Raw genomic sequence first — 25,423 nt, 5'->3', positions numbered from 1 at the left:
CATAGGAGCTGGACAGCTGGTAAGGCCATTCCAGGAGAGGGGAAAAACAAAACAAAAAAGAAAGTAAAACGCAGCTAAATTTATTTTTTTCAGGTCCGCGATTCTGTTACACCTGCTGGTGTGTAAATGAAGGCGCATGAGGAAGAAGGTATAGAAAAGGGTTCTTTTAATAATCGCAGGAGAATAAGGGCACATCCAACATAAATCTTCAAACAATTACAATACAATACAATACAATAATCGTGGACCAGGAGGAACTAAACAGACAGGGTATTTAAACACACGGAAAATAATCTGGGGAATGGAGACAGGTGGGGATTAATCAATCAACCAAACAAGAAAAGGAACATGACCAAATAAGGAAACTCAAAAGGAACAGAATGTCCATGAACGTAACAATATTGTTATTGTTATTAATATTAGCAGTAGTTGATATCATTATTCTATCTTCATTGAGAGTGAAATTTGTGAATGTCAGCTTTACTGATCAATGTGTGGAGCATCTATTTGCTGCAGCTGCTGCTGATTTAATGAATGAGTTTCTCATGTGACAGGGTTCTTTTTACCCGCGCCGCTAATAAACCTTTTACTCTAATATCTACTGTATTAAAAACACATGTTGGGACTCCTTTAAGATTCTGGCCTGTTATTCAGGAGAAAATCTTTCATTCAGGAACATTTATTTTAAAGGAGTCAGATTCATTATTAAATATGACACTTTAGTTCATGATGAAACACTTACAGAGCTTTTCTGCAGTTGATCACAGCTGGTATCAGTCTTCTTCTCCCCTCAGCTGATGTATTGTATTTCATGGGGTTCAGTTCATCCAGTGGCTCCTCTGATATCTGAAGCATGTAGGAGATTGTTGAGCAGTGAGCAGGAGAGAGTTTCTTCTCTGAGTGTTTGTCTGATTTCACAAACTCCTGAATCTCTCTGAACAGAGTCTGATCTTTCACTTCCAGCAGACAGAGGAACATATTGATGGACTGATCAGCTGAGAGATAATAATCATTTGTATCTTTGATCTTCTGTTTAATGTACTGTGTGGTGTCTCTTATGGTGTCTGAGCTGTTCTCTGTGTGTGTCAGTAGATCCTGTAAGAGTCTCTGATTGGACTCCAGTGAGACGCCCAGCAGGAACCGCAGGAACAGATCCAGATGTCCATTCTCACTCTTGAGAGCTTTATATACTGCTGATCTTAGTAGAACATACAGAGAGACTTCATCAGAGTATATCTCAGACATATATTTATGTTCAGGGTCATACAGAGAGACTTTATCAGACCCGTAAGATCCAAATTCATGCAGTGTTTTCTTGTTCTTTGTTAAACAGCAGTAAAACAGATAGAAAGCAGCGAGAAACTCCTGAACGCTCAGATGAATGAAGCTGTAGACTTTCCTCTGATGAATCATAGATTCCTGCTTAAAGATCTCAGTGCAAATCCCAGAATACACTGAGGCGTCAGTGACGTCTATGCTGCTCTCAATCAGGTCCTCCTCATAGAACATCACATTGCCCTTCATCAGCTGTTTGAAAGCCACTTCAGCAAGTTTCACAATCACTTCTCTGTTGGACGGCAGGAGTTTCTCTGGATCTCTCTCTTCATACTTCTGCTTCCTCATGTTGATCTGAATCAGCAGGAAGTGGATGTACATTTCAGTCAGAGTTTGAGGGATTTCTGCACTCAGATCTTCTTCCAGGAGTTTCTGAAGCACAGTGGATGAGATCCAGCAGAAAACAGGGATGTGGCACATGATGTGGAGGCTTCTTGCTCTTCTGATGTGTGAGATGATTCTGCTGGCTTGATGCTCATCACTGATTCTCTTCCTGAAATATTCCTCCTTCTGAAGCTCAGTAAATCCCTGAATTTCTGTCAGACGGTGGATGTATTTGGAGGGGATCTGATTAGCTGCTGCTGGTCTGGAGGTGATCCAGATGAGAGCAGAGGGAAGCAGCTCTCCTTTCATGAGCTGGGACATCAACACTGCCACTGATGAAGTCTCAGTCACATCACAAACTTTCTGAGCGTCTGAAAACTTCAGTGTGATTCTGCTTTCATCCAGACCATCAAAGATGAACACAACTTTACACTTCTCATAAATCTGTGAGTCCAGATCTTGAAGATCAGGATGAAAGTCCAGCAGAAGTCCGTGAAGACTGTACTGATGATCTCGGATCAAGTTCAGCTCTCGAAATGGAAGCACAAACATGAAATCTACATCCTGATTGGCTTTTCCCTCGGCCCAGTCCAGAATGAACTTCTGCACAGAGACGGTTTTTCCGATTCCAGCGATGCCTTTAGTAAAAACAGTCTTGATTTTCTTCTTTTGCACAGAGATGGTTTTTCTGATTCCAGCGATGCCTTTAGCAAGAACAGTCTTGATCTGCACTTTCTCCTCACATCCTTCTTCAGCGGAGGCTTTAAAGATGTCATTCGAGTAGATTGGAGTTTCATGTGAGTGTTGTGTTGTGGCGGTTTTCTCCATCTGTAAAACCTCATGTTCTTCATTCACTCCTTCCCTCTCTCCCTCTATGATGTAGAGCTGTGTGTAGATGCTGTTCAGGAGGCTTTCATTCTCCTGGAGTTTCAGTCCCTCAAATAATCTCTCATACTTGTTCTTCATGCTGGTTTTGTGCTGCTCTTTGACTCTCTGTAGTTCATCATTCACTGCTTGAGGAGGATCCTGGGCTCTAAACTGATCGTCTCTGATTGGTAACAAATATAAAAACATGTTTATGAATAAAACATGGAAGGAACAGCAACACATTTAAGACAGAAGTGTCAGTTTAATATACTCCTGTTATATACAGCATATTTACATTGAAGTACAACACATTTTCAAGAATATAGGTTACATTTCATGAACTTTATATTTGCTACATTAGCAGTTTTTGCTATAGTATCAAAATTTAAATTGAGAATTGTAAACTTTAATTGGTATCTAACCTGTTAAGTGTCAAATAATCTTATTTATTAGTATAAAAGATAACCTAGGTCAAAAACAATAATAAGAGCAACTATTTTATATTTGTGTGCCAGGGCCAGTAATAATTTAAGTGGCCCGACTGGGCGAGAAGAAACAATCCTTAGCATTGATCTCTGACAAATAAAGTGATTCTAGTTTACTCTGAGTGCTCCACGCACCTTATGCCAGCAGAAGAGTAAGAGCTTTAATAATGACTCACAGCGCGATACCAAGCTGGATGGGGTCTCACCTGGGGTCAGAGGTCACTGGTTCAGCACTGAGGTCAGGAGGATACTTTATGGATATATCACTCTTCAGAGACACAAAGCTGGGATCTGGAGATGAAGATCTCCTCCTCCTGGTGACTCTAAAATATAATTATTCATATACATCTTCACACAGTAATTAACACAACACAATTATTTAGGGCTGCACAATTATTCAAAATTAAATGGTGATTAGTCAGAAGCTGTGATTGTCATGCATATTGGTCCGTGTATATTTTGCGTTCATTCGTTTTTCATAAAATGCGGTTTCTTCTTAAATGTTTCAAACACTGATGAATGTCATGATAGTAACGAAAGGCAGATATTCGATTGTCATGCATATTGGTCCGTGTATCTTTTGAGTTAATTCGTTTTTCATAAAATGCGGTTTCTTCTTAAATGGTTCAAACACTGATGAATGTCAGGATAGTAACGAAAGGCAGAGGTAAGTGAATCCAACACAGAGTCTATTTACAGAATTTCAAGTGCAAAGTGGATAGTCTGTGATTTTAGTTGTGGATTCGGTGCAGATAACAGTTCACTAATACTTGTCCCTTTCTTTTTCAGGAGTGGAAACTTTCAAGCGAGCTCGGAGGAAACACAGGAGATCCTGGAGATCATTGGGATATCAGGTAACAGGAGTAAGCTCAGGAATCCTGGAGGCAGCAGAACAATGATACAAAGGTTAGCGTTTCAAAAGTACGTATACATTACGTCTTGGAATCCGCAGGACATTGGACGATTAGGGGACAGTAGCATGATTCTGTTCCTGTTGGAGGCTTGACATCGAACTGGGGCTGTGGTGTGTGCTTTATAGTGCTCTTTGATGACATTGCTGATGGTGATTAGGTGTGGGTGATTAATACTCAGGGGAGCGTGATTGTTGTGGGCTTGACTGGTCCCTGACACTGAATAGAATAAGCAGACACAAACTAATTTTCTTTATTAAAAAAAGAAGGTTCCTTGTAAAAAAAAAGATTCCTAGTATTGTTTTGTGAGTCTTTTTACAGTAGGTTTACATGTATGTAAGCTCAAACAACTGTGAGCCGTGTCCCGGGCACCTATCAGCATCACCCTGGCAACGAAGGAGATTCACCTGCACACAAATACCGCAGGCTGATCGGTCCCAGCTGAAGCGGATGAGGAGAGGACTATGAAAGCTGCGCCCAAAGATGGCACAGGGAGAGAGGATCGCCAGACGACGGGGAATTAATGTTGTGTCTCTTGTCCTTCCAGATGAACGACCAGCCCGCCACTCGAGCACCGAAGACGAGCACTTGACACCATTGTCACCCTCACAGTCTACCTGTTTGTAAATAAATACACCCTCCGGGGCTTCACTTTCCACTACAATCTGTCGTGTGATTCTTCAGCCCACTACACTGGTGGAGAATGCAGGCAACTTGCTGAAGAATCACCGACTCACACGACTCTACGGACTCACCAATAATTTTTTTTTCTTCCTCTCTCTCCCCTTCTGGTTTTCGTCAGGCGGTTACTCCCTCCCCAGCAATGGAAGATCTACTAAAACACCTGACGGAAATAAGCATTCGACAGCAGCAGATTGTCGAGCATATGGCCACTCGGCAAGGAGAAACGGAGCGCGAAGTCGCCACTCTTCGCGGCTGCTCAGCGGGCTCCTCTGCCGGACCCCCGCACTCAAGCCACCCAGCTCCTGCCGAAAATGACTCTCCACGATGACGTGGAACATTATTTGGGCATGTTCGAGTCCATCGCCACTCGAGAGGACTGGCCCCGCGTCGTTGCTATCCGGGGAACCCCAGCAGGCCTACTTTTCCATGCCAGCACGCCAAAAGGACTCCTACGACGAACTACGGAAGGAAATTCCGGGGCGCGTGGGTTTGTCTCCCATCGCCGCGGCCCAATTATTTCGTACATGGGAGTATAACAGTCGGTTGCCAGCCTGTGCCCAAGCCGCCGAACTCAACCGCCTCGCCCATCACTGGTTGCTCGCCAGGGACCCCAGCGCCGCCCAAGTGGCTGAACGCGTCGTCGTGGACCGTTATTTGCATGCCCTGCCACGGCCCCTTCGGCAGGCGGCTGGAATGCAGAATCCACACATCGTGGGAGAGCTCGTCGAGGCCGTAGAGCTAGCGGAGATGACGATGCGACGAGAGGCTGGGGAGCGAGCACCGCCATTTCCCCGGAGGGTGTACCAGGAGCAATGCACGCCAGAGGGCACCCAGCGCACAGCCATCAGGTCGGCGGTTCCCGGCATGCAAGACGAGCCGATGCCAACGGAGCCACCACCCTCTCCCAATCACGCCTGGCTGGCAGGCTGTGCCGTCCACTTGGAGCCGCCCCGAGAGGCACCCCAGACCGAGGTTTTCATTAACGGCTGTCCGTTAATGACAGCGCCCGAGATGGTGAGTCCCCCCCCAAAAAAAAATTTCTAACCTTTTCTATGATGTGTTCCAGCGGAGCACAGCGGAGAGGGGAGGAGGTGAAGCTGTTGGTGGTCCCACACACGAGGACACAGACGATTGTCAATCTCGCCCATTCCCATCCTATGGCTGGCCACCTAGCGGCGCAGAACACTACTCAACGAATCCGAGACAGGTTCCATTGGCCTATTATGGAGGTGGAGATCAAACTGTTTTGTCAAGCTTGTCCGGACTGCCAACGGATGTCGCCACGTACTCCTCCCCCAGCTCTGCAAATCCCGCTGCCCATCATCGAGGTGCCCTTTGAGCGGATAGGAATGGACCTAGTAGGGCCGCTGCCAAAGTCCGCCCGGGGACATGAACACATATTAGTCAGTGTGGATTATGCGACCCGGTACCCTGAAGCCATTCCATTGCGCAAAGCCACATCCAAGGCCATCGCCCAGGAGCTCTTCCTGCTGTGCAGCCGGGTCGGCATACCCCGGGAGATACTGACCGACCAGGGCACCCCCTTCATGTCCCGGACGATGGCTGACCTCTGCCGCCACCTTAAGGTAAAGCAGCTTCGGACCACCGTCTACCACCCTCAGACCGATGGGCTGGTCGAAAGATTTAATCAGACGCTGAAAAGGATGCTCCGCCGCCTGGCTGCGGACGACCAACGGGATTGGGACCAAATGCTGCCATACGTCCTCTTCGGCATCCGGGAAGTCCCCCAGGCCTCCACAGGATTTACGCCTTTCGAGCTTCTGTTTGGGCGGCAGCCCCGTGGCCTGCTCGATGTCGCCAAAGAGGCCTGGGAGCAGCAGCCGACCGCCCAAAGCTGCTGGAGCGCCTGGGGAGAGCCTGGTTCATATCCACGCTCGATCTCACCAAAGGCAGGTGCCATTAACGGAAGCCACCAAACCGAAGACCACCTTCTCCACCCCCAGTGGCCACTGGCAGTACCGGGTTCTCCCCTTCGGGCTGCATGGAGCTCCGGCTACCTTCCAACAGATGATGGACATCGTGCTGAGACCCCATCAAGCTTATGCAGTCGCCTACATCGAGGATGTCGTCATCCACTCGGAGATCTGGGAGGACCATCTGGAGCGGCTCCGGAGGGTGCTTCTCGAACTACGGCAGGCGGGGCTCACCGCCAACCCCAAGAAATGCCACCTCGCCCTACCTGAAGCAAAATACCTCGGGTTTCAGGTGGGCCGGGGCCTGATCCGTCTGCAAAAGGGAAAAGTGGCAACCATTCTCTCGGCCCCGAGGCCCTCCTCCAAGAAACAGGTACGGGCCTTTTTGGGGTTGGCTGGTTACTACAGATGTTTTATACGTAACTTCTCCTCCCTAGCGACAGCCCTGACAGACCTCACTAAGAAGGGACAGCCAGAGAAGGTGAGGTGGGGAACCCAGGAAGAAGTGTTCAGAAGGATAAAAGCGGCGCTCACGTCTGAGCCAGTGTTGTGCGCTCCCAACTTTAACTGTCCCTTCTTATTGCAGACGGACGCATCCGACACCGGGTTGGGTTTACTATCCCAAGTACAAGACGGTGAGGAGCACCCGGTGGTCTACATCAGCCGAAAGCTGTCCACAACAGAACAACGGTACGCGGCAGTAGAGAAGGAGGCGCTGGCCGTCAAGTGGGCAGTCCTGGAGCTGAAATACTATCTGCTGGGATGGAAATTCACCCTCGTCACCGATCACGCCCCGTTACAATGGATGGCCCGAGCCAAGGACACCAATGCCCGGGTGACACGGTGGTTCCTGGTTTTCCTTTTATGTGCGACATCGAGCTGGAACCGCCAACGGCAATGCGGATTGACTCTCCCGCCTGTGGACAGCTTTCGCAGGTCTGTCAGGTATTCTCCCTCCCCCAGCCCCCACCTCCCCCCTCCAGGATGACGCTTGGGGGGGGGCGGGTGAGCCGTGTCCCGGGCACCTATCAGCGTCGCCCTGGCAACGAAGGAGATTCACCTGCACGCAATCACCGCGGGCTGATCGGTCCCAGCTGAAGTGAGGAGAGGACTATGAAAGCTGCGTCCGAAGATTGCACAGGGAGAGAGGATCTCCAGATGACGGGGAATTAATGTTGTGTCTCTTGTCCTTCCAGATAGCTGCTGAACGACCAGCCCGCCACTCGAGCACCGGACACCAAGTCCCACTGCACTCAGCCGGCCGGCAAACAGGATCACGCAGCACCGAAGACGAGCACCTGACACCATTGGCACCCTCACAGTCTACCTGTCTGTAAATGAATACACCCTCCGGGGCTTCACTTTTCACTACAACCTGTCGTGTGATTCTTCAGCCCGCTACACAACCCTTATCTCAAAATATGCATTTAACATCACCTCCTTTCCCAACGATTCTCAAACAAAAAAAATAATTAGTTTGAAGCAGTTCTAAGAATCAGTCTCTCTAAACCCCTCCTACAGTCGAGTCTCATTGATTATAGGGATTTTTGTGAGATCGAGATAAACTGAAATGAATGACAGCTTTATAATTATTATAGGGAGAGCAGAGCGTGCTTTCTTGGCCAATTCATTCTGAATTTGAATAAATGTAGTTTTTCATTGTGTCAGGATTCCCGGTAATGGGACATGAATGTGATTTTCAGATCAACCCTCGACTGGGCCAATATATTTAGGAAATTGTGCAGAAGGTATCTCATTATTCAAGGGTTACAAGCAGAAGAAAGCAGGAGAGACAAAAAAAAAGGGAAAGTGGAAAAATGCTGAAAAGCAAAGAAGAGACATGGAACATCAACATCACATGGACTTCAGGTTGAGGACTGTGATCATCAGGTTGATGCGGAAACAAGAAACTTTGAATAAGAAAATAATGAAAGCGATAAAAGAAAGCTGATTATAATAGGATCATTCTCGAGTGACAAACGTTAACAGGTGATTTAGAGTCATTGCAACTAAAAGCTCTAGACAAAAGGAGATGATTTTTACTAACACACGGGCAGGATCTGTGTCAGCACAGTTAGCACAGATCAGACCAATTAGCTATGCTTGCGAAGAAAGCTATAAATGAGTATATTTCACTGATGTGTGGTTGACCAACCTCTGCAGACTTCTCCAATTTGAACTTTTGATATTGTGTTTTTAAAGACCATGTGTTATAAATGTATGTGCAAGAATATGCATAAACAATAAACAGGGAGTGACGAGAACGAGGGGGAAGATGTGTGAATTATGAATAAGGGGCTATAAAAGGTCCCGGAGTGTTAGGCTCGGGGTCGTACCCCGTGGTGAAGACTTTCTCGATGTTATTTTCATATGTTTGATTTGCTTATGAGTTATTGTCTATTAATAAAGTGAAGCCATTTCATATGGTGATGCGTTAAATCTTTATTAAATGAAGAGTCTCTTAGTAAGTAATTTAAACATAGGAATAACATATTTTGGACCCACTTTATATTAAGTGGCCTTAACTACTATGTACTTACATTTTAATTAATAATTTAGTACAATCTACTCATTGTGTACATACATGTTTTTACATTGTACTTATATTTTTAAAAAATCTACATGTAATTACATCTGTATTTAATTTCTGTAATTACATTTATGATTACACTGTTTACCCATACTTTACACCTTAATCCACCCTTAAACTTACCCATACCTCCAACCCTCTCCCTAACCTTACCCCTATCCCACCTCAATGGCAGCAAAAGTGTTTTACAATACAATATGAACACAATAAGTACATTGTACTTATTTTTTTATGTAAGTACATAGTAGTTAATGCCACCTAATATAAAGTGGGACCCATATTTTATAACTGGACATCACTATTCAGCCCTAAGAGGCTCAGCCCAGCTGAGCAGTTGTGGCGTCGGGGAGGAATCCAGATCCTTTGATCATCCAACGGAGTCCCAGTGGTAAGAACAACTGTTTTTACACCTGTTGCGGGGATGACTAGGAGGACAATTTAGATGTTAAAAGGGGTCTACTATAGAAGCAGTTTAGTCTCAAATATAATTCACGCAAAAAACACGATTCACACATGCGTAGACAATTTCACATGCATGAAACCTAATTCACGTACACACAAAAAAAATTCACGTGCGTGATAAAAAAATATACTCACAAAAAGCAATTCACAAGCGCAAAATAAAATTATATATTTATAAAATACGTTTCACAAATGCAAAAAACAATTTGTAGATATATAACTGTGCACAGAAACCTTTGAATGTTTAAAATGTATGAGTGTCTGAATGTACAAATCCTCATTTACTACGAATCCACTCGGATTTGTGTGTGTGTGTTTTTGAGACTTTGCTGGCAGAGCTCTCTTCCCACGTGGGTCTGTCGTACTCTTTAGCCAATCAGGTGCGAGCTTACCATTCAACCAATCATATCATAAGCCACAGAGTGCATTCAAGGAGCACGATTCTGCGCACCTTTTGCGCAATATGGATTAATTAGAACGGAAATTAAGCCTTTACATCAGTAATCCAGCATGGTGAATGAAGAACAGGAAGCACGGGTAAGAGTTTAGTTTATTTCATAAAAGTCTGAGTTTACACATTTTATCGTTTACACATTTTATCGTTTACACATTTTATCGTTTACACATTTTTATCGTTTACACATTTTATCGTTTACACATTCAATCAAAATACAGTTGTAACAGGACAGTTACAGTAATTATAAATTAAACTGCAATCAGGATAGTAAAAAGAAAGACCTGTAAAGACAAAAGTAACATTTTGAGAGTTGTGAAATTATAATTCTAAATAATCTTGTTTTATAAATTGATGTCTGTTAGGTCAGTGTGTACTTTCTTACAGTAATACATTTTAAAACATGTAGCCTAGTCATTGTTAACCACTACGTTGAAGTAATGCAGTTCGATCAAGATAAACAACATCAGATATTTAGAAACGTTGTTTAATTTGTAAATATATTGTCTGTACATTGAAATGTATCTTTCTCTTCTTAGAATTTAGGAATATCTAAAGCAGTATATTCTTCAGCGACTTCATGATCGTTTAGTTCAGGGATTCCCAAAGTGTGGTGCGCGAGAGGAAAAATGTAATGGCGGTCTGTTTTTTTTTTTAAATGGGATTTTTCCATAAAATAAAAAAAACGTGAACAGTAAGCATTTCCTTTGTAATCGCTTTTATTTTAAATATAAAAAAAACTATAATTCATTAGTTTTCGATGGAAACGTAGAAGACAGATGCTATCTTCAACGCACTGTTCTTCTTTTATTTACTGCAGGCTAATATGCGTGCCAACTCATTTCATTCATTCCATAATATATATTATAAATATGCTTAACTGGCTGAAATCAGAGAAACTGTCAAGTCGGACATCTTATGAAAAGTTGTCAGTCAGGAGGAGAAGGACCAAGAGAGAGTGAGGATTTGGAGGCAACAGAGACGAAGAGAATAGAGAAAGAAAATGAGCAAATAAAAAATCTTGAGGAAATCTCTCTCTCGCTGCAGGCTGAGCGACTTTTGCGCTGCACTCGATGCATCCTCTTTCATTTTATTTTATGTTTGAGCCTATGCTCTTTGCAACTTAATTATGTTGTGGATCATGTGTAGGTTATTTATTGTCGCACTCGAAAAGTTTCAGATTCTATGTCCCAACCGGGTTGGCGCACCCCCAATCCCCACTTAAAAAAACGCAACAAAGCTGTCTTTTATTGCCATATAAAGAGTCATGAACAAAGAACATCAACAAAGTTTCAATATAATGCAGCTACTCACAAGCTTCCACTTTTAAGAGGACGAGTGACAGACACAGGCTCAGTAACAGAAAGCACGGTTATTTTCAGCCGCGTAAAAGAAACAATAGGCTAGGCCTATTAAATGACCATGGAGCTAGCAGCAGCATCATCTCAACCCGCGGCCCGTCACCAATTCAAATGCGTCCCACCATGCTGAACACAATTACATTTTTTTTTTTTCAGTTTTACAATTATTATTATTTTTTACCTTAATTCAAACATTTACTTAAGAAATGTAAGCTATAGCCTAATGTTTTTTTTATGTTAAATTATTTTGTGTTTCATATATTATTTTCAGACATGATCAGACCTACTCACATTACTCATTTAACGAACACATACAAGCGCCCACTTTGGCAGAATTCAATCAACAGCCATTAGTTTGGTAAAATTGAGCATCATAATGGAAAAATTTGTTTTTAAGGGAGAAAGAAAAAGAAATGTGAAAAATGCCAGCGAATGAACACGTAGAAAAAATAATAGTCGCAGTATCAGTAGTGAAGGAGAGTGCTGGATTTTCGGTTTGCCACACATTTTACTTGAAGAAGTTCAGGCAAATGGGCACACCATATATTACATAGCAATCATCTTTAATGGAAGAAATGTGGCAAAACATCTCTGGAGAGAACCTTATATTATTAAATTCGAATGTGCTTTCCTTATTTGGACCAACATAGGCTATGTCGCATCAAGTCATTCTCCCGTGCGCGTCTTACAGACTGCAAGCCATATGTTAAACTTTCTGCGTCCGTGGGGAGACCGTTATGGACTGCTAGGTAGGCGTGACGTTATCATCGTCATGGGAGAGTGTGTGCAGAGGCACGGACAGGTGCGTGTGGTCAGTAGGCTTCAAAAGCACAATTGCACATGTGGAGGGAGTGTGAAGAAGCCCATTGCTACTCTAACCTGTGCAATCCGCTTGCACTTGGACTTGGACCATACTGCGGCCCAGTGGAAAAAAAGGTTGAGAACCACTATAACATATATAGTTACAAATTAAACAACGTTTCTAAATATCTGATGTTGTTTATCTTGATCGAACTACATTGCTTCAACGTAGTGGTTAACAATGACTAGGCTACATGTTTTAAAATGTATTACTGTAAGAAAGTACACACTGACCTAACAGACATCAATTTATAAAACAAGATTATTTAGAATTATAATTTCACAACTCTCAAAATGTTACTTTTGTCTTTACAGGTCTTTCTTTTTACTATCCTGATTGCAGTTTAATTTATAATTACTGTAACTGTCCTGTTACAACTGTGTTTTGATTGAATGTGTAAACAATAAAATGTGTAAACTCAGACTTTTATGAAATAAACTAAACTCTTACCCGTGCTTCCTGTTCTTCATTCGCCATGCTGGATTACTGATGTAAAGGCTTAATTTCCGTTCTAATTAATCCATATTGCGCAAAAGGTGCGCAGAATTGTGCTCCTTGAATGCACTCAGTGGCTTATGATATGATTGGTTGAATGGTAAGCTCACATCTGATTGGCTAAAGAGTACGACAGACCCACGTCGGAAGAGAGCTCTGCCAGCAAAGTCTCAAAAACACACACACACAAATCCGAGTGGATTCGTAGTAAATGACGATTCGTACATTCAGACACTCGTACATTTTAAACATTCAAAGGTTTTTGTGCACAGTTGTATATCTACAAATAGTTTTTTTGCATTTGTGAAACGTATTTTATAAATATATCATTTTATTTTGCGCATGTGAATTGCTTTTTGTGAATATATATTTTTTGTTCACGCACGTGATTTTTTTTTGTGTGTACGTGAATTAGGTTTCATGCATGTGAAATTGTCTACGCATGTGTGAATCGTGTTTTTTGCGTGAATTATATTTTAGACTAAACTGCTTCCATAGTCTACCTCTATTAATAAACACAACAATCGTGCTGTTGGATCAGTGACAGCTGCATGCTGCAAACAACCACATTTATATTATTATATAAATTATATATTTTATAAATATATAAAATTATATAAATATCTCAGATTTGACGTGGTCTCATTTGTGCGAGTGCATGGTCTGTCCTGTTCAAAGCATCTGCTTCACACTGTAGCAGGAGTCAGATTTCACTGATCATGTGAAGAGAGACACTTTCAGTGTGAACGCTTCAGATTAGAGACTGGTTTATACTTGCTGTGTCAGCACGAGAGCGAGGATCCGTCAAAGACACGCGAAGAGAGACACTTTCAGTGTGAACGCTTCAGATGGAGACTGGTTTATACTTGCTGTGTCAGCACGAGAGCGAGGATCCGTCACAGACATGTGAAGAGAGACACTTTCAGTGTGAACGCTTCAGATAGAGACTGGTTTATACTTGCTGTGTCAGCATGAGAGCGAGGATCCGTCACCGACAGACAGTTTAGAGTCACTTTTCTTTTGGTTTTCAATAAGCTTGTTATCTTTGCTGTTTACCTCACGTTACACCATATTTATTTGATTCCTCACTGTTTGCTAAACATCCTGTAATTTATTAGTCGGTGCATATAATAGCATGAGGAGCCATGCCTCATCTTATTAGTTATTGTTAAAAAACGTTATTTAGTTTGTCATTATTGTCACAGTGTCTGGGTTGTGATCCCTGGGTTTCCACTAGGTGTCCTCCGTTCCCACGGTGTCTGTCACCTTATCACTTCCTGTTCCCTTATTTGGTCACCTTCCTCCTTGTTTTAGTTAATTGATTGTTCCCCACCTGTCTCCTGTTCCCTCATTATCCTTTTGTGTATTTATACCCGGTCTGTCTGAGTCTGTGTCACGGAGTCCTTGTCTTATGTGTGATACTTTCCTGAGTCTGCTCTTGCCGTGTGTTCTTGTTTTGTTTTTGTTTTGTTTATTGGATATCCTGGTTTTGACCCTGCCTGGACTGTTTACCCCTTTTGGATTGCCCCTCAATAAACCTCGTACCTGCATTTGGATCTCTCCTGTGTTTCTTGTATCACTGAACATGACAGAAGGACTCCGTCAACCTTGAGATCCAGCGGTATGTCGATTAACGCTTCTTCCCCATAGAAGCAATCGGTTTGAGGGAACCCGCCTGGTCAAAGGAGAAAGCCAGCGCCACTGCCCATGATGGCCGCAGGTCCAGCGCCACAGCATCAGATGGCCGCCAACCCAGCGCCGCTGTGGTGCATGGCCACCAGCCTCACACCACAGTGCAAGATGGCTGCCAGCTCAGCACCAACGCCCAAGATGGCCGCTGACACCTTTCTCGATTACTTCGAGATGCTGTCAAAGATCTTAGAGATTCCCAAGACGGTTCACGTCTTGGCCGCCAGCTCAGAGCCACAGCACAAGATGGCCGCCAGCCCAGCGCCACAGCACAAGATGGCCGCCAGCTCAGAGCCACAGCACAAGATGGCCGCCAGCCCAGCGCCACAGCACAGGACTCAACGCCTGAGTCTCCAGACAAGGTGCCACTGACTCGCCATCATAGAGGGCGGAGGAGGAGGAGACAGGTGTCTACCATTCCTCAAAGCCCAGAGAACGTTCCCGAGCGGGCCGCTGCCGTCCAGGCGGTGCCCAAGCAGGCCGCTGCCGTCCCCGAGGCGGTGCCCGATGCTGTTCCGGAGGCCGAGGCGGTGCCCGATGCTGTTCCGGAGGCCGAGGTGGTGCCCGATGCTGTTCCGGAGGCCGAGGCGGTGCCCCAGGCTGTTCTCGATGCGGTGCCCGATGCCGCTCCCGATGCTGTTCCGGAGGCCGAGGTGGTGCCCGATGCCGAGGCAGTGCCCGTTGCTGTTCTGGAGGCCGAGGAGGTGCCCGATAATGTTCCGGAGGCCGAGGCGGTGCCCGATGCCGTTCCAGAGGCGGTGCCCGAAGCCGAGGCGCCTCACGTCTCCACAGGCAGTCCAGAGTCGAGTCAGGTTCCAGTTGACCCTCCAGAGTCGAGTCAGGTCTTTGTGGACCCTCCAGAATCAGGGCTCCAGTGAACTCTCCAGAGTCGGGTCAGGTCCCAGTGAACTCTCCAGAGTCGAGTCAGGTCTTTGTGGACCCTCCAGAATCAGGGCTAGTCACCGATGACCTTCCAGAGTCAGAGATAGTCACCACTGATTTTCCAGAGTCAGGGCTAGTCACCGCTGATCTTCCAGAGTCAGGGCTAGTCACTGATGACCTTCCAGAGCCAGGGCTAGGTACCATGGACTTTCCAGAGACTAGTCTGGTCACCGTTGACCTTTCAGAGTCAAGTCACTGGTGATTTTCAAGAACTGAGTCAAGTCACTGGTGATTTTCAAGGACTGAGTCAAGTCACTGATGATTTTCAAGGACTGAGTCAAGTCACTGGTGATTTTCAAGGATTGAGTCAAGTCACCGGTGATCTTCATGAACAAAGGCAAGTCACTTCTGATCTTCATGAGCAAATACAAGTCACCAATGATCTTCATGTACGAATACAAGTCACCAATAATCTTCATGAGCAGTGTCAGGCCAGCACCGATCTTCTGGAGTCCAGTAAGGACACCAGGGGATTACCAGAGTTTTGTCGTCCCCACTGGTCCGGCCACACGGAGGTCTGCTCCGTCTTGGGGGATTCTGGTCCTGACCTCACGGTTGTGGTGGTCGTCTGCTCCGCCCTGGGGGGCTTCCGTCCTGACCACAAGGTTGTGGTGGTCTTCTGCTCCACCCTGGGGGGCTTCCGCCCTGACCACATGGCTGTGGTGGTCTTCTGCTCCGCCCTGGTGGGCGCCACATGATGTCCTACATGGACTTCTGTTTTGTGTTTCTTGGTTTCTGTTATGTTTCTGTCTGTTCCACTCTGTTAGTCTGGCCCTCCGTCCCTCCCCCTGAACCTCCTCCGGTCCTCCTCCCTCCTGGTCTCCCTGTGTTGTGTTTTCATTCTGGTACTTGTTCCCCATGTTTTTCTTTTCTGGCCCTCTGTCCCTCCCCCTGAGCTTCCACCTGTCCGCCTCCCTCCTGGTCTCTGTTTTGTCTATCGTGGAGCGTCTGGGAGCCGCTCCGTAGAGGGGGGGGGGGGGGGTCCTGTCACAGTGTCTGGGTTGTGTTCCCTGGGTTTCCACTAGGTGTCCTCCGTTCCCACGGTGTCTGTCACCTTATCACTTCCTGTTCCCTTATTTGGTCACCTTCCTCCTTGTTTTAGTTAATTGATTGTTCCCCACCTGTCTCCTGTTCCCTCATTATCCTTTTGTGTATTTATACCCGGTCTGTCTGAGTCTGTGTCACGGAGTCCTTGTCTTATGTGTGATACTTTCCTGAGTCTGCTCTTGCCGTGTGTTCTTGTTTTGTTTTGTTGGAGACCATGGATCCTAAAAACGTGTTCTAAAACCATCTGAGCGGTCTCCCTGGCGGAGGGGAGCTTAGGGGAATAAAGTGGGCGGCCTTGAAAAAGTGATCTATAACGGTGAGGATTGGAGTAAAAACATGTTATTAAGCGTGTTATTTTCACATGCTTTCAGATGGAGCAGTATTTACTACATAGAGCTGTAGTTTATTGAGAAGCTACACATACAGCTTTCATCATCACAGAATGATTTCTTCGGTCTCATGATCCTTTGATTATATCGGTTGTGATTATAAATGATATTTTGTGTAGTTCATCAGTGAACTACGGCTCTGTGTAGTAAATGCTGCTCGATCTGAAAGCACCTGATGGAGATTCACTACTAATCACAGAATAGGGTGACCACCTGCTAATAAGCCCAAGGGGGGACAAGGGGTATGTTTCTGAGGGACAATGTGGGACAGTGCCTTGCACGGTGGTGCCCCCACCCCATGGGCAGACTCACTGATAGTGGTGTACCCATTTCTAGCACCTTACAGGGGTGGGTGTGGCAACAGTAGCATGCTGAACTGTCAAGTAATGTTCGTTTGGCTGCCTGGGCTCGAGGATATAGCGCAGTGGTCAACAACCTTTTCGAGCCTAAGATCACATCCAAAGTACAAATTTAAACCAAGATCTACCACTTGCAAAAAAATTTTTAAAAAGCCACAATGTAAGTTCTACTCTGACATTCTTGTTGCCTGCAGTCACTAGCAAATTATTTAACTATACAAATAGTATATAACTATACAATCTATCAACTATAGTTCAACATTTTCAACAGTAATATAACATTAAGTATTTCCAAAGGCTTATTACTCATATATAAACACAATAATCAGTCAATTACAGGCCTAAGCCAATAATGTACTGTTTCACTTTCCCTTTTAAAACATATTTCAAACACTTCAAAATGAAAATACTAAGGTTATTGCAACTAGCATACACAATATTATGACAACAGTCATCCTTCAATTCTTCAAAAATATTTTGTATAAATTAAAGATTGTTCTTTATTAAAGTTACAAAAGCTTTTTAATCAGGAGCAGTGAGTGATTTCTTTGTTGTTGCTATTCGATTAATATAAAGACTGCCACTTTAAGAGAATGCACTAATACAGTGGCCTACGTTCAGCTGGCTATGTCTGCTGTAGGAAACTTACCAAAACAGGCATTTTGACATGATTTTTGTTTGAATTTGTCCATTTAAACACAATACTTCAGTGAGAGCTTATATTTGCGTGCGTGCCCAGCGCTTCGGATGAGCTCATGCACAAATCTTCTCACTGCGCGCGAACTCGCGTCCTCTGGCTCTTACATGTTTAAACTGACAAAGCTTAAATGAGTTTAGTTTAAACACAGATATCAGCACCAAGGTGATGACGGAATAAATTACTGCTCATATACAGCATTCGCGTTGAACAAGAGTAAATGATTTATCCAGGTTTTTTTTCCCTCTCATTTGTAATGTCTGGGAAGCCAGAATGCGCAAGCATCACCAGAAACATTTATTAGCTGAACCCTGTTTTTTTAACGTGCCATTTATAGCAAGCCATACAGATGATATTGCAGATGCTTTGTCAGATTTAAGTTGAAGCGCGTGCCGAACCGTGTGTGGTGAACCGAATGGTTTGGTTTTTTTCAGCGAACCGTGCCATCCCTATCAATCAATTACAGGCCTAAAACAATCATGCCCGAGCAGATGGATATTAGTACATCTCATCACACCGGCATCCGCGTCTAAATCAGTTGTATGGTCTGGTTTTCAGTCTAAAACAGTTGCATCAAGTATAAATGTCTCGTCTGTTTTGGGAGGTGCGCACGCAGTCAGCGGAGGCTCGCACCTCCCAACTCGCACTGGAGGCTCGCACCTTTTTTTCTCATATTTTGAAATATATTCAGGATCGACTTAAAATGCTTCCAAGATCGACTTGTTGACCGCGATCAAGGGGTTGGTGACTCAGGATATAGAGCGACCAACTTTTTTTGAGCAAGCATTGATTATGCGTGACACAGTCTCAATTTGCGGGACACATGAATTGGGCTTCAAACGCTGTGCGCGCACGCGCTACGCGGGACGGGTGGTCACCCTATCACAGAACCACTTTACTGACAAGATGAACATGACAATCACATTCGATTAATCGAGAAGCGCTATAATTAGTTCAGATGATGTTTGATGTTGTAGGATTCAATTTATTGTCTCCGGTACAGGACAGTGTCTCACCTGGGGTCAGAGGTCACAGGTTCAGCACTGAATCTAGGAGGATTATCCATGGACCAGTCACTCTTCAGAGACACACAGCTGTGATCTGGAGATGAAGATCTCTTCCTCTTCATACCGCTAACTCTAAAATATAATTATTCATAAACATCTTCACACAGTAATTAACGCAACACAATTAGTTCAGATGATGTATGATGTTGTAGGAGTCAGTCTATTGGCTCCAGTACAGGACAGTGTCTCACCTGGGGTCAGAGGTCACTGGTCCAGCACTGAGTTTAGGAGGCTCTGTCATGGACCAGTCACTCTTCAGAGACACACAGCTGTGATCTGGAGATGAAGATCTCTCACTGATCTCCATCATGAAGAACTGATTTGAGGTCTGTCAATGAAAAAAACAAAACAAATAACAGAAACACTTTGACCACAACAGAGGAGGAACTCAGTGCTCATGTGTTTGTTGAGAATGAATCAAAACAGAAATCATGAATCTCTGTTCAGAGGTCGAGTGTGTTTTATGCTGCTGTAATCTGACATCAGGTTTTTGTGTCAGCCGACATATCCAACGGACTAACTGATAATTTATTTTAGTAATAATTTATTTTTCTAAGCATGCAGCAGTGTAGTGATTCTGTGCTTGTTCAGAATATAAACTACTGATACCAGACTGACAAATCTTCGCTGATTAGAAAGACGTGTTTTTATAGTATCAGACCAGAGTTAATACATCAGCATCAGTTACTCCTAGTTTCTCCTTAGAAATAATATTTGTGCCGAAAACATTCTTCGTTTTTTTGGAATAATGAAATGAGTATTGGTGAGCATTAAAAACTGTGTGACGGCATTTTCTGCATCATTACATTAAAGCTGAAATTATATTTGACATTAGATTCATGATTTAAACATCATAAACCTGCTAATTTAATAGAGTGTGTAAATATTCCATAGCCATCAAAATCTGTCAATCATTATTACTAAACCTCAACGTTTGTGAATTGACGCTGGCCTACAGAAGCACGGTAATGTTTTATATTTAAGTATTCACATTACATTAGAGCATCGAGCCCAACAAATCAAGCCCGACCCTACCCGAGCCCGAGCACATTGTGTCCGAGCCCGTCCCGACACATTCACTGTAAATTCACTGTAAATCTTTTTCATCTTCACTGACTGTTTTGTCTGAAGCGTGCATCTGAAAGAACCGATAAGGGCGATCTTTCTCTGTTTATCATGGCGACAACTAGCAAGCATTTAGATGATGTGTGCATCCGTGTCGGCGTTATTTGACACCCGATGACACACGCGATCTTTGCGTCTGTGTGCATTGTGAGCGTTTTTTCAATGGAAAATGCTCTGCTCTCGTTCGTCTCTCTTCTGAAAAAAAATACAGAATACAGGTGGATCTGCTTGAATGGTTTAAAGAGGGACTTTCTGCCGACATCGAGGTGATGCACGAAAGCGGCTAGGAGGGAATGCCCCCTTATGAAGAGCTAAATTTTTTATAAATTATTTATAAATTATTTTTATATCTGAAAATGTTTTCTTTCTGCAGGCAAAACATCCTCTCTTAATCTCCCTCCTTGCCATCTAAGCCCCTTCAGAAAATCATCTCGCTCAAATGGCAAAAGCATACGCAGTAGCAGGTCAGGCTGTGGCATTATTACAGCACAATGCTGGTGCTTCAAGCATATCAGACTGATCTGCTAAGAGACCTGGATAGAGGCAGGGGCCTTTTTCTGATCAGGTAGCTGAGCTGCGCCGCACCATGGATCTCTCTCCGTGCTACCAAGCAGGCTGCCTCCGCCATGGGCAGGACTATGGTGGCAGCGGAGAGACATCTGTGGATGAACATGCTTTCTGCTCGATGCTCAGGTTTCGCCTTCTGAACTTTTTGCTATTTCCAATGAGACGGCGATTTGAGAAGTTCAGGGAGACGAAGGCGCTCTGCTGCTTTCAGATCCTTCGGTCCACGAAGGTCCAGGTCTGAGCCCGAACAACATAGGGGTCCTGGCCTGTCTCGATCTGAGGATCAAAGATGGGCACAGAAGGCTAGGGTCACAACTCGGGCTCCTCCCCCACCTGCGGGCAGGGGTTAGAGGAATCGTGGGTCACGAGGACGTAAGCAGAACCTAAGGGGTATGATCTAGACGAGGCAGCATTCTCGTCCGAATCGGAGTGATACCGATGTATTTACTCGTTCCCTTTGGGGATTTTTAACCCTCTGGAGTCTAAGAGGTTATCAGAAGAAAATTGCCTCATAATGCATATATGCGTTAATCGACTTCAGAGGGTTAACTTCTGTTTTTATCCTCCCCTTCCTAATTCCCCTGTAACCACCAGCTCTCCACCTGATCGAGGTTAGGTGGAAACCTCTCGCACAACAGTCTCCTATGCTGGACCTATAATGTTTTTATGGTTCTCTGTTCATAGCAACCACCTGACTGATGGTCCAGACTAAAAGGAGGCGCCCCTTGAGCGGGGCTCTGGCGCAGGAGGGTGGGTGAGTAAATGTAACCCTCTCTGTATATACTTATGTGTATTTAATTGCTGGTGGTTACGTGTCTACTAATAAACTCTGTGAGTTTCCTTTGCAGTGCTCAGTTACAGTGTTTACTAAACATTCACCAGCAGCAGCCATCCGGCTTCATGTTCCGGTATTAGGCGGCTGAGATCACAGGTTTCTGAGGGAGCCTCCTTGATCATCAGGCCTGGCACAGCACTGCAAGGAATTTCACGGATGTCCGGACAGGTCAACCCGAGGTGTGTACTTTCTCAAAACCACATGGCGGTCAGTGTGCACCTGAAATGTTTGCGCACTTTCTAAAAATCCACAAGTGGTAAGTTTGCACGCAAGACTCTCTGAAATATTGTAGATAAGGGTTACGCGCTCCGCTTCGTTCCCTTTCTTGAGATGATTAGACCTTGGTTCCTTGGGCTCCATTCCTCAAGCATCGCTTCCCTCAACATGAGGGGCTATTTGGGTGATTCTCATGGTAATTTAGCAGCGCTCCCCTTTTTCCAAAAAAGGGACGCCTATGAGCACGCTACTGTGAGCCCAGAGTTCTCCTCTCGTATGAGATTGAGATCTCAGTTTTTTCCCCAGAGCGCTCCAGTATTGTTTCCATAGAATCGAGTTGATGACTCTCAATCATACTGTTTTGAGATACACTATTCCATCTATAAGCTGCTCTATCGGAGTGCCATGAGAGCCCCTCCTTAGAACAGTATTTGAAAATCCATGCTATGGTTAGTGTGCACGTGAAGTCTTTGCACACTTTCTGAAATCCACACTCTGGTAAGTTCGCACTCTAGTATTCTGCGTTCTTTCTAAAATCCTATATGGTGAGGGCTTCGCGCGGTTGCTTCGTGCCCTTTCTTGAGTTGATAAAAGCCCCATTCATCTTGGGCGCCACTCCACCCATGTATCCTCGGATACCCATCTAAACAGGGTGTTGCTACTAGAGAACTGTTGAGACAGCTCTTTCAGCAAGCTTATGCGTAAGCTAGCGGTAGCCCCTGTGTGACAGGCAAGACTTGGTACAAATGCTAGGTACTTAGCCGTATCCCTTTAAAGTAATCTTTCCTGATTCCAAGCCTTCAGCTCTACCCTGGGCCGAGGTCCTAACAATAAAGTTTGGTATGTAGCTTAGGCCTTTTGGCCGTAAGGGGTACTGTCACAGACAGCCGTCTAAACGTCCCAGGGGCAACTCCCATGGAAATGGTAGAGTTGGTACTTAGTACTCGCCATGATTCTGGCCTGCACTCCCCTCAGCATGGCAGCGTGGGTATACTGTTCCCCAAAGCGCCCCCTAGAGGACGCAGTTCGAAGTTCCCTCGAAAGGGAACTGTCTCAGGTTACGTATGTAACCATAGTTCCCTGAGTAGGGAACGAGACACTGCGTCCTCTAGCTCCCTGCCATGCTTCGGATGCAAGCTTCAGACGAAGAAGATAATGACGTGCTCTCCCGGGGGTGACTTATAGTCACGCCGGTAGTGACGTCGGAGGCTGTCGCCGGCCAACAAGTTGGTGTTTATTCAATGTATCCTTCAGACATGGGTCACGACGAGATGTTCCCCAAAGCGCCCCCTAGAGGACACAGTGTCTCATTCCCTACTCAGGGAACTATGGTTACATACGTAACCTGAGACTGTTTTCCAACCCCAATACCCCCCCCCCCCCACACACGTTTTGTGGCATTTAAAGAGGAATTTGTGATGTATTTGGAGACGTTAAAAGGAATTAAAAGTCCCAAAGCAAGATTTTTGTATTCTTCATTAGAGGACTTTGTTTTCTTAATGTGAAAACCAGTTACCCCCATACTTTTTCTTTATCTTTATATTTTTTTTTCTTCAATGTTGTTTTATTTATTTATTTATTTTACATTTATTTTGTTTTATGATGTAAAGAGTGTGAATGAAAATTGAGTGTTATCTCAGACTGTATTTGTAAATCTACCAGTAATGCATACCTGTCTTTGTTAATGTTCAAAGCAACCAATGTTTTTACTTTAAAATTAGGTTAAACTATACGATTTTACTTTTTCGTCTCAACAAAAATCCTTGTTGGGAAAAAGGGTTGTTTTATTTTATTTTAATAAGTCACTCACATTTACTTTAGTAGCCTAACCTAAATCCTTGAATATGTCTTTTATTTTGTCTCTATTAACTTCTATCATTGCTATATCAACTAAAACATGCATTTAGGCATACAAAATCTAACTGGAATGAAATGTTTTGGAAAGTCTTTGATTTTCTTGCCTGAAAAGACTTTTTATAATTAGTATCGTAAAACATCTAAACTTTACAACATTACACCAAAGGCTAAATGACGGATCAAAGCGTGACAATTTCAAATTTATGACATAGACCTGTGAGAGCGAGGTTAGCTGAAAGTTCATTTACTGGTCAAACGGATGTGAGATCTTTTAACAAGTCAGACAATGGTATAAAGGAAAATGTTGTTTAATTTGAGTTAATTTAATTTATTTTTGTTTCATTTATAAGTTACATTTATAATTTTTATTAATCCCCCTAGATCTTTCACCCTCAACATAAATGTACTGAGAATGTAATGAATGAAATATACCCCAAACTCAAACAAGTACGTAAATATACAAACTAGGTTACAAACACAGGAAACCTATATTATATAGAAAATTTGTTGACAAAAGTTTTCTTTGAAACCAAAAGTGTTTCTTATACAAGTTGCTACAAATGTCTCACAGAACTAACAACAGATTCGACTCTCTTTCTCACTTTACAATTGGTGTTGTTAACCATGCTGTTTAAAACAGTTTAAAAAGTATTCTTTTTTAGCTTCCATGTAGGCTTCATGTCAGCACTCAAATGTTTTTAGCAAGAGTCCAGAGACAAATGAAAATAGATGCGTGAAAAAAAGAAAAAAAAATTACCCTATTTAAAATCTAAAAAGTAGTGTAACTATTAAAATTTCTTTAAAAAAGTAATGAAGCTGATTACATGTTTTAAGACTTTTCTAAATATGTAATGTTTTCAAATATGTAATGTTTTTCAAATATGTAATGTTTTTCAAATATGTAATGTTTTCAAATATTCTGTCGAAAAACACTAAGACAAACTGTGTAAGTGTCCATTAAGATGTTGAAATGAAAATAAGCGTACACATATTCATAATGACAATAAGTACAATATACCCTAACAGCACAATAGAACTGCTAAGTACACCTAAAATTTGAGTTGTTGTCACGATCGGGACACAGGAAAACACAGAGAGAGATCCAAGTGCAGATATGTCCTTTATTGGGGTAATCTAAATCGTAATCAGTCCAGACAGGGTCAAAACCAAAGTAGCAATCCAAACAATCAAAAACAGACAAGAATACACACGGCAGGAACAAGACTGGAATGGTCGTGAATACTACAAGGACTCCGTAACACCTACTAAGACAGACAGGGTATAAATACACAAGGAAATGACAAACGCTAATAGGGAATTGCCTGAGTGCAATGATTAATGATTAGTGACAGCTGAGTGCAATGAGAAGACAGAGATCATGGGGAATGTGGATCAGGAAGTGACAGACACCGTGGGGAAGGAGGACATCTAGTGGTTACCCAGGGAACACAAAACAGACACTGTGACAATAACCCCTCACTACGGATTGGTTACCAGATGCTCCAAGACATGACTGACAAAACAAGACCAGGAGGGAGGTGGACAGGTGGAGGCTCAGGGTGAGGGACGGAGGGCCAGGTAAAAAAAAAAAAAAAAATGGGGAAACCAGAGACAAGAGGAACATGTAAAGCGGGGAACAGAGACCAGAAGTGCAACACAAAACAGGGAGACCAGGAGGGAGGTGGACCGGCGGAGGATCGGGGGGAGGGACGAAGGGCCAGGTTCACAGAGGGGAACAGGGACAGGAAGTGAACAACAACCAAAAAAAACAACAACAACAACAACACAACAGGAGATCAGGGTGGGTCAGGACGTTCATGGACCCAGGACAGTGCCGACTGGGCAGGATTCCAGGGTGGAGCAGAAGAC

At 44.0% G+C, this 25,423-nt stretch overlaps 2 protein-coding genes across 6 annotated transcripts in view; both read right to left on the bottom strand.

Moving 5' to 3' along the window:
* Positions 1 to 25,423, bottom strand: part of LOC128020811 (NACHT, LRR and PYD domains-containing protein 3) — a 638,518-nt gene that overhangs the window by 471,486 nt on the left and 141,609 nt on the right. The gene's annotated exons all lie outside the window — the stretch shown is intronic.
* The window catches only part of LOC128020587 (NACHT, LRR and PYD domains-containing protein 12), a 137,751-nt gene that overhangs the window by 98,819 nt on the left and 13,509 nt on the right, over positions 1 to 25,423 (bottom strand). For 3 of the 4 annotated variants that reach the window (XM_052607455.1, XM_052607293.1, XM_052607239.1), the window contains exons 2-5: positions 19,146 to 19,282; positions 18,904 to 19,026; positions 3,218 to 3,334; positions 743 to 2,707 (exon numbers count right to left, since the gene is read on the bottom strand). In XM_052607455.1, the coding sequence (XP_052463415.1) occupies positions 743 to 2,707; positions 3,218 to 3,334; positions 18,904 to 19,026; positions 19,146 to 19,282 (2,342 nt within the window). The remainder of the gene's footprint in view (positions 1 to 742; positions 2,708 to 3,217; positions 3,335 to 18,903; positions 19,027 to 19,145; positions 19,283 to 25,423) is intronic. The other variant, XM_052607374.1, reaches the window with a different exon arrangement.

The sequence above is a fragment of the Carassius gibelio genome, chromosome A1, assembly GCF_023724105.1.
Source record: "Carassius gibelio isolate Cgi1373 ecotype wild population from Czech Republic chromosome A1, carGib1.2-hapl.c, whole genome shotgun sequence".
Classification (NCBI taxonomy): Eukaryota; Metazoa; Chordata; class Actinopteri; order Cypriniformes; family Cyprinidae; genus Carassius; species Carassius gibelio.
The sequence above is the reverse complement of the archived record's forward strand: the minus strand, read 5'-3'. Positions and strand labels throughout refer to the sequence as shown.